This window comes from Emydura macquarii, unplaced genomic scaffold (assembly GCF_026122565.2).
Source record: "Emydura macquarii macquarii isolate MOO-44397 ecotype Brisbane River unplaced genomic scaffold, CSIRO-AGI_Emac_v2 contig_561, whole genome shotgun sequence".
Taxonomy (NCBI): Eukaryota; Metazoa; Chordata; order Testudines; family Chelidae; genus Emydura; species Emydura macquarii.
In genome coordinates this window covers 15,358,774-15,368,606 of record NW_027130698.1, presented here as the reverse complement: position 1 = coordinate 15,368,606, position 9,833 = coordinate 15,358,774, and the positions used below count along the sequence as shown (strand labels likewise).

General features: G+C 49.3%; 1 protein-coding gene across 1 annotated transcript; it reads left to right on the top strand.

Annotated features, from left to right (window-relative positions):
- The first annotated feature begins 1,983 nt into the window (after nt 1-1,983).
- On the top strand, nt 1,984-9,121 carry LOC137147686 (extracellular calcium-sensing receptor-like). The gene is made up of 6 exons (XM_067539984.1): nt 1,984-2,132; nt 3,075-3,276; nt 3,640-4,428; nt 6,243-6,392; nt 7,114-7,240; nt 8,145-9,121. The coding sequence occupies exons 1-6, from the start codon at nt 1,984-1,986 to the stop codon at nt 9,119-9,121; spliced, it is 2,394 nt and encodes a 797-aa protein (XP_067396085.1).
- Nucleotides 9,122-9,833: the final 712 nt, after the last annotated feature.

Genomic DNA, 9,833 nt, shown 5'->3' with positions numbered 1-9,833 from the left:
GGCTTGTCCTTTGTCTGGTAAACACATCTGAGGACCACATTTCCTTCATATTTGTATGGTCTCTTGGGCATTTCCCATACACACACCATGCAAGATTATTACTGATCAATGTGTTCGTTTTCCAGTGAACCCGTACATGACCCGTATCACACACAGTTGACAGTAGTGAATGGGGGTACACTGAACTGGTCAGGCCAGTGAATGCACTAGCAGATACTGGTGAGCCGTCTTGCCCTGGGATGTATTTAGAGTCGCACACCCCAGGGCTCGGAGAGCCAAGCTGGGTTCTTTCCGTCTTGTGCAGTAAGGGTCCTAAGGCATTGGCTGGTCCGCCTGTACCTTCACATACAGCCCCCTTGTCTACACATTCTGCCCTCTGCGCCCCCTGTGTACCTCCACTGCCTTCAGTGGGGTGGCTGGGAAGAGAGGCTGCACCTGGGAAATGCAGCACAGCTCAGAAAGATCCCCGGCACCGCGGGCGGGGAGTCGCGCTGGGAGCTGGGGCTGCACCGAGAACTGCTCGCTGGGACGTGGGGAGAAGGTGCGAGGTCCTGCAGGCTGTCCAAGCAACTCCGACGAGCGCTGCTGGCTGAAGGCTGGACAGGCGTCTAACTACCAATTGGCCGACAGCGCTCTGAGCTGGGGGCTTGGCATTAGAACCCAATAACCGTGTCTTAGTTACACGCCGGGGCCTTTAGCCTCGTTCACGGAATGTTGCAATTAACCCTCCGGGTGCTGTTGGATGCGAAGGTGTGAACCCCATTAAGGAAAGGCCAGCTCCTGAAGGCGGAGTAGGAAGTTCTCTGGTCAGGCCCCAGGTTAACAGGCTCCATGTTCTGATGTGAAGCTGGGGGGCGAGGAAGAGGTGAACCGAGACAGTGACACTCCCAGCTTGCTGGGAGGGGAGATGAGGCCGTCTCGCTCAGAGCTCAGGCCAAGAGAGGAGGAGGGAGGCGAGTTCAGTGGGTTGGGCATGAGGGAGAGCCACGTGTGCAGGCGTAAGATGGGACCACTGCTGGGCAGGGCAAGGAGACAGGCGCCGAGCAGAATCACCCTGCAAGTGTGGCGGAGACAGGGTGTAGCTACACTGGCATCCCTCTCTGTGATAAAAACCCATCTTCAATCATCCATCTGGGGCGGGAGGGCTCCAGGGGCAGGTTCCTCTCTGGAAGCAGCACCTGTCCAGGTTTTTGTTCTGAAGTCGCTAAATGCAGAATTTGCCTCTCTGCTAATTTTGCCCTTTTGCAAATGGCTTGGGTTGAGCTGTTCCTCTCCCTGGCCTCGCTGTGAGGTTGTGGCTCTGAGACCAGCGCCCCGACTCGTTTGCATGGCCTGAAGACTACATGTCACTTGAATCGGTGATGAGATAGCGCCGGAAGGGGACCTTTCCTGTTTGCATAAACTACAAAATGTGCAGAATGCTGGCTAAGGTGGGGTGGGAGTTTAGTGTGAGCGGGGCATTCGGGAACGCACGACACCCGCACTGTGCACCCTCGAGCTCCGAGAGAGGCATTTTCTAGCAGTATTTTTCTACCCAGGTTTTACTTCCAATTTGGGATCCCAGAGTCAAATTCTGCACTCCAGACACGGCCTGTTTGCAGCAGGAGAGTTTGGCTCAGACTAACTGCTGGAACTCACTGCTGCAGAATACCACCAAGGCTCAAGTAGCTTAGTACAGTTAAAACATTGACTAGGTATTTATACTACTAGGAGTATCCCTTTTGGCCTTAGAACCTATGAATCTGCTACAAATTTTCATGCATCAACGCATAACAATAGGTAGCTGGGCAGCTCAGGGATATAGACCAAACTAGAACATTAGGGAGTTTTCCACTGCAGCACTGGGATCATCGATGGGCTGAAGGATAAGAACACGTGGGAAGGGGCAGGTGTTTTATTTAAATTCTGTGGCCCGTACGGCAGAGAGACTCTCTATATTTATATAGCATCCAGGAGAAAATCTAGCAGAGGCCACTTTGCAAGATGTTTGTCACCGGCTGGGCTCTGCTTCTCGCTGTCACACACCTGGTTTCTTCTCAAGAGTCAATTCAAGACTGCGATGGCATCTGGGAACAGGAGGGCGATGTCTATGTCTTGGGGATCTTTGATGTCTGTTTCTCTTCCTATTTCAGGTAAATTGCATGTTAGGTTGGTTTTTAATCCATTGCATTTACTTGTCTCCCGGCACCATTTATCTTCCAAGAATTTTCTCTTTGGCTGATGAGCTTAACTAGGTTCTCTTAGCTTTAGTGTGCATCCCAATAGCACACAGGAAAGAGGGAATCCAGTTTTTATGCTGTTTGAATGGGTATGTTCCAGCCACAACAGTACTGACTTCATCCAATGCACTCCCCCGTTCTTAGCACTCAGGAATGACTTGCTGAATGTTGTCAGATGCTCTTTAAACAAAGCTGTTGCTAACGCTTTAATAAAGATAAAGATGTAAAGATAAATAATCTTTACATTTTGGCAATGGCTCCTACATGTCAACTGGAAAGAGAGCTAGTGTCTCTGTCATGGACTGAACTTTTGCAGCTGATTTCGTAACCCACACGAAAGGGTTCATAAGGGAACGACTAATAGGAAGCAACAGCATGGCTATAACGCAGCCATCCTGTTGAAGCCTTAGATTGGCAGCTTTTGGGGGCGGGGATTGTTTTTTTGTTGTGTGTTTGTACAGCATCTATCACAATGTGGTCCTGGTCTGTGGTTGCAACCCCTATGTAGTACCGAAATACAAATAATAAATAATCATGAGAATTGTCCATGCCTTCTCATGCCAGTGTTAGCATATCATTATATCCCCCCCATGGCTTAGAGAGAAATTGGGAAGGAGCAGATCCTGTGTGTTAGGACGTTCATAACTGGTTTGTGATGATGCTGGAGTGGGCTGGCTAAGCTCACTGTCAAGTTTTTGCCCCCCATGCATTTGTTTGCACCTGTGCAATTCAACTCCATCCTGATGCTTCTAATACGGCATGCTCTGGACGCTGTGTTGTCTTGACTGATTTCTCTCTTCCCAGCTTGCAAGACTTAATCTGGGCCCAGCTAATAAGGTTTGCTCTGCAAAACAGGACACGGTTTCCAGACAGCAGCCTCCGCATTGGCTATAAAATTGTTACTCATTGTGAAATGCCTCCCAAGTGCAGCTTTTTCCACCTCAAACGTATCTGGGACAACCACGAAAGCGGAGTGGAGCAAATCATCACCCTCATCGCTCCTTACAGCATGAGAAAAGAGAAGAATGTCAATTTTTTTACAGAGTATTTCCCAACGGTAAGGGTGCTTGCCGGAGGCAGTGTATGCATGTATGTGTTCGGGGGGGAGGGAGTGTGTGCATGCATGCCTGTTTGTGTGCATTCACAATTCATAAATTGTTCTGATTTGGAAGAAAGCTGCACTGCTTTGGCCACTCTCCTGGGGGCAATCCATTGACTTTAATGGAGATCCACCACGGATGTTTGGCTTTTCAACTATACCATTGCACCTCAGGCTGTGATCTTATCAGATCTCATAATCTTAAGTAGGGCTCGGCCCTCCTGTCCCTCCCAGGATCAGGCCTCTTGTTGGCTTAGTCATAAAAGAACAGTCAGGTGAGGTATATGTCATGGTTATAGCAGAGCGGCCCTTGTGTTGCAGGTCTTTATTTTTCCTGACCAATTGATGATTTACAGCATGGATGTGGAGTTGGATGGTGACGGGGCCGTTGAGACGTTGATGACGCTTGTCCAGTTCTTGGGGTGGAATGTGATCAGTGTCATCCAGAACAACGAACAGGAAATATCCGACATAGCCAAAAATTTCACCCAGAAAGACAAGGACGCGTTCTGCCTTGAAATCCATGATCAGGGCTCTGGAGACGCGACGGCTTTGCACAGCATCATCATGAAGACGAAGGGGAACGTAACGGTCATTTTTGACTACAACGGTGACTTGCGCAAGTCGTCGCTCGTAGAAAGTGTCCCTGGAAAGCAAGTGATTTTGTGTTGCTTCTGGTCCAAAACTCCATTCCTCTTTACTGTACCTCAGCACTATGATGGCATTATGTCCTTGCACAAGAGAGCGAGGGCTGTCCCTGGGTTCCTGGAATACCTGCAAACGCTAGGTAATCAGGACTCTGGAGAGGAGACACTTGAGTACGTGTTTAGACAACTCTGCTATGACTGTGAAGTCAACAGCTCCGTGGAACACCAGATCTGCTTTAACTATATACCCATCCTGGAAATAAATCTTCCTTTTGAAGACAAGAACTGCACCCTGAAGCCCATCAATGTCTGTGCTACATGCCTTCGTAGGCAGGCATCATCGGATGTAGTTTACCAGCTGGCCTCCTTCTTCAGCATGTTGCAGGTGGCCATTGATGCCTTTTGCAAAGACAACAAAATTCTCTGTGCTCACATGGGAAACTCTAATACTTTTAAATACGAGGTAAATACAGGCTATTGTTTAGAAGTGACCTGCAATGGGAAAAGTGTATTGCGCCCCCTTGTTTAGTTTGTGTGTAAAAGAAAGACTTAAATGGGTAGTTTTAAAAACTTTTTATTTTGCTGGGATGGGGAGAGGTTCTGCTTTTGGTTTAGAAATATTAGGACTGTCTTCCTTGTTTTTTCTGGATGATTCCTTGGGTGTGTCAGGGATGTTAACTGGGAACTTTCTCAGTTGGCTGGGCACTGACTGTTTAACAAAGAGAGATTACTCTCAAGCATTTCAGTTTAAAAAGGCATTATCAATTTTAGAGCTCAAATACTCTGGGTAAAAATCACTTCCCATCTCCTTTAATCATGTTTCCCTCACCTGGCTGCCTTTAGTGTTATAACCTACTTGCACTCCAGTTGTCTGTCCACAGAGTCTTCCAGATAAAGGAGGTCAAAGAAGACCTGCATTTCTAATGTAGAACAGCCGTATATGGCTTAAAGAAAGCCTGAAAGAAAGTAAAAAATACATAAGCCCAATCCTTAGGATAAGTACAAGTCTGTTCAGTCATGGGGATCTAAACCAATGTATAAATAAAATTAATGTACCAGAAGAAAGCCACTAAAATTAGCAGCAGAGGGTGAAACAGAGTATCCAGAATCAGAAAGCTACCCACTAAGTCCTCCTTCAACCATCCTTACTTTGAGAGATTAGTGTGGGCAGAATATAGGTCTGGGTGCCCCTATCCCCTGTTCGCTAATCTTGACCCCGACACTGACTGCCTTGGTGAGTCCTTGCACAAGTCACTTACCCTCTGCCACCATTGGGAGAGTCAGAGGGAATCATCAGTGAAGGTATATAAAGCTCTTTAGTGGAGGGCCAGATTCTGCCCTCAGTTAAAGACCTATTTGTAGAGCCGATCGGGAATTCTCTCGCTCTCACACACACTCACTCTCACAGAGATGTTGACGTTTCAACAAAAATTTCCATTTGTCAGTGTAGCCATGATACCTCAGAGACGGTTTAGTTTGGATACCTCTTTCCCCTTTTCCTCTCTATGGGCTGAGCTGGGCTTGCTGGCTCCCATGATGCACCATAGTATCCCCTTTTACTGAGCCATTGCAGTGCATCATGGGAGCTATTGGCTGTGATGCAATCAGCTCCCATGAGGTACTGTGGTGTCACGTCCAAATCAACATTTTTCATTTTCCAGCTGAAACCCAAAAACTTTTCAGGTTTCAGGTCCTTGGTTTTTCAATGAAAAGTTAAAATTTTCCATGGAAAACAATCGCTTCAGTGAAAAATGTTCTTTTATCACACACCCAATTTTTCATTGAAAACCTGTTTGGACCAAACATTTTTGACCAGCCTGTACCAAGTAACTCCTCAGATATATCTAGTTACAAGGGCAGGACATGGTCCACTGGTAAAAGATCAATCTTTCTATCAGAGTTGGTCTAAGAAAGGGGTGAAGTATGAAAATATCAACCTTTTCTTTGAAAAGTCATTTCAAAATAAAAGATAAAACTACAAGTTTGGGATTTTTTTCCAGCCAGATTTTCTATCTAATCCATCTACGCTTTTTCTATTGCGTCCATTGCTGAGTTATCCTAACATCTCAGCCCCTAAACTGAGGCCAGGGTCAATTGTTCTTTACCAAAATGCAATTCCCATAAACCCTGCCCCTGCACGGAGGCACAAGGTGCATACCCCAGATTGAAGCTTAAAAGTTCTCCTCCTTCCTGCCCAGACGTTGTGGTTCCTGGATATTGCTATTGTTCTGGTATGTGCGGGCGTGTCTGGTCATTTCCTTTCCCTCCATACTCTAGTTTGAAGACTTTGTTCTTTTCAACTACACTCCATTGATCCCGCCCAACTGGAATTCCTTCGATGTTTTCTCCTGGACTGTCTCGGAAGATGGAGTCCTGACTCTCCAACCGGTGAATGCTGCCACCTGGCGCCATTCCGGCCGGAGGGAGGTGAGGGGGAGGCGGGATTTTCCACTCCAGATCTGCCAAGGGAAAGCCTGTTCGTATTTTCTAGCCCAGTGCCACAGGCCCCTGTACTAGGGTGACAGATTGTCAGACCCTGGGTAGGAACTGAGGGTTTTTCAGCTGAGTCAGCCGAGGCACGGGTGCTAAACCCCAGCTTTACGATTCAGGGTGATGACTGCTGAGTCATGCTGGCAGGTGGATCTAGTTAGCACCATCTAAGACAGAGAAGGCGGGGGGATGCGAGTAACCTTCTGGGCACAAAAGTACTCGGGTCCTTGGGCAGAGAAGACTCTGCAGGGACAAGCCCAGGTACCAGAGGGCGGGGATGAAAGAGCTTTGTGTTGTGCTGTTTTCAAGTTCTCTATAAAGCCAGTGCCCATGAAGGGATTGAATACGAGGACCACCTCAGGGGCTGCGTGCTCTGTTGAAGACGGGGCAAGAACTCAGACCCTGATTTTTTAATGACCCTCCAATGCATGTAATTCTATTGAATACAAGATGCCTGTGTCGTCCCGCGCCCTGATGATGCATTTTTCATCAAGACTCCAGGTAACCCTTGAGCTCTGTGCCCCATTGCAGCAGTGACGCCAACAGATTCGTTAAACCTTTAAAGAAACCAGCTGTCCCCTGGGATTTGTGGGTGGAACCAGGGCTCTGGGTGCATCACGCTGCCACGTGCGGTGATGGCTGTCTGTTTCTCACGCAGGAGCTGAGGTCGTCCTGCTTGCGGGGCTGTCAGCCTGGCCAGAGGAAGACACCCCACGACTTTCTTCCTCTGAACTGCTGCTACAACTGTGATAAGTGTGAGGCGGGCACGTACAGCAACGGCTCGGGTAATGCTGCCGTGCTTCTTGACCTGCAGACTTGGCAAAGGAGGGAAGTACCTGTTTCCTCCTCTGTTTCCAATAGACAAGATTTTCCCTCCTATCTTTTTTTTAATGAGCTCTCTCTTTTCCTCCTGCCACATTTAAACCATTCAGATAAATCCACCGGAATTTTATTGTGTATAATACACCCTCTTTGCACTGATGCCTTAAAATGCTAAAGCACTGACCAGCGCTGTTAGAGTTAGAGAAGAGCAGAGAGGCAGAGAAATTCAGAGGTAGGGAAAGTGGTGAAATGATACGGGCAGAGGGAGAGATGCTGGGGAGAAGAGATGTAGAGAGAGGGCTCCTGCGAGCAGGAGCTGCAGAGAAGAAGGCACATGCACCAAGGAGAAGCCAGAATATAAGGAGGGTCAAGAACGGCAGCAGAACTGGATGAGTTGGGATGTTTTCCCTGTCAAAGGGTAGCTGCGGTTTGGAATTCCCTGTTAAAGAATCACTGGCAGAGTCCCCCATACTAATTCTAGAGAGAACAGGCCAGGTATTGGGACTGCAGTAATACCCCGGGGAGTAGAACTGAGGCGGTGGTTAGCTATGTACGCTGCTGATGTGCACCGACGGACACTGGTCCCCGGGTTTGGGGGATGGGAAGGAGTAATAGGAGCAGGTCATAGTGCCATAGGCCTTCTGTTGATGAATATACGAATACCTGGGACCACAAGCAAGGATCAGGGTCCCATCACTTGGATAAAGAATTCGGTTTGGGCCAATCCCTGCTGAGATGAGAGGGGGACCCACTGGTTTGCTTTACTGTGGCAGACCTTGGCCTCTCAACCTTTTTAAGGGTGCCCATCTCTTAGCAAGCGCAGCGGGAACCCTGGGTCAGTCACAGAGGCTTGTCTTGTCTTTCCAGCTGTTGAGAAGTGTTGGCCCTGCCCTCTGAGCGAATGGTCGGAAAACGGGAGCGCGTCATGTTGGCCAAAGAGCTATGTCTACCTGGCCTGGTCGGAACCCATCAGCCTGTTGCTGGCCAGCTTGACTGTCCTGGGGCTGGTGCTCACCCTCTCGGTCCTGATCCTGTACGTCCGGCATGGCAACACGCCCATCGTCCAGGCCGCTGGTGGATTCATCTTCTACTGCAACATGGCAGGCTTCCTGTGCGCTTTCTCCAGCACCCTCTTGGTCATAGGAGAGCCCACCAGCCTCAAATGCAAACTCCAGAAGCCAGTGTTTGGGATCAGCTTTGCTCTCTGCCTCTCCAGCGTGCTTGCCAAGACCGTCCGGATTCTGGGCTCCTTCGAAAATCCTGGAGGGAAGCCAAGCAAGTTCCAGATGAGGCTCTATCTCATTATCATGGGAGTGGGGCCCTTTCTCCAGTGTCTCATCTGCGTGCTGTGGGTCTGTCTAGACCCCCCGGAGGCCAGGATTGTTTACCCGGAGGAAGAGCCCCTCATCCTCCTGGAGTGCCAGGGAGATGCAGGCCTGGGCTCCTCTTTTGTTAACGGGTACCTGTGTTTCCTTGCTTTCTGTGCCCTGGCCTGTGCCATGAAAAGCCAGGCCCTGCCGGCAAACTTCAGCGATGCCCAGGGCATTGCCTACGCCATGATGATTTTCTTCGTCACCTGGCTCGCCGTCACCCCGGTCCTGCAGTCCAGCAGAGGGAGGATGGCGAATGTCGTCCTAGGCGTGGTGATCCTGTTATCGGCCTACAGCTCCCTGGCCTCCTTGTTCCTCTTCAAATGTTACGTCATGCTCTTCCGGCCGGAGCGCAACACGGCCGAGTGGATCAAGAAGTCCACGTACGAGTACTGCCAGAAGATGGCTGCGAAGGCCAATCTCACTATCCAGATGGAGGGCAGCGTTGCCACCGTCGACACGGCCGTGCCCTAAACCCTCCCCTCCTGCTCCCGCTGCGAAGGGGTAACACAGCAGGTGTGATCCACAGGAAGCCGCGAGCTGTCGCTGGGGTGTGGATGTAAAACCATTGTATAGATGGTTTGTCAAGTGACTTCACCCTGCCCCATCCCCTAGGTTTCAATCTGGCTTAGATCACAGAGTGGAAATCTGCTCCGTCCCAAGCATAATCTAGTGATTAGAGCAGAGCATTAGGGGCCGGGAACTCCTGGGTTCTATTCTCGTCTCTGTCACTGACTCATTCTGTGACCTGGATCAAGTCACTTTCCCTCCCGGTGCCTCAGTTTCCTTGTCTGTAAAATAGACTTAGTAATACTCGGCCTGCCTCGGGGAGTAGTGAGGCTTAACTAAAAGGTGTTATCAAATAAATGGTTGACACTTCATTCTGAGGGTGTCTGTCATCTCCCCCTCTTCTTCTGCTCCGGCCAAGCGGAAGAGAATGTGGGCAAGATAGTGGGGAAAGGGAAGATAAGAAATCCTTAGTAGTACTCCCTCCTAGTCCTGCTACTCCCCACAGTGGCAAACAGGAGGTGGTACTTTGCCAGGAAAGCCTGCTCCTGTTATAACACTTTGCTCTTACAGAAGGTGTTTCAGCTGTACAACTTCAAAGCACTTTGCAACGGGGGGGGTGACTCTGTACCGCGTGATCGAGTTCCGTGGTAGCTGAGGTTCCAGTTAACCCCACCAG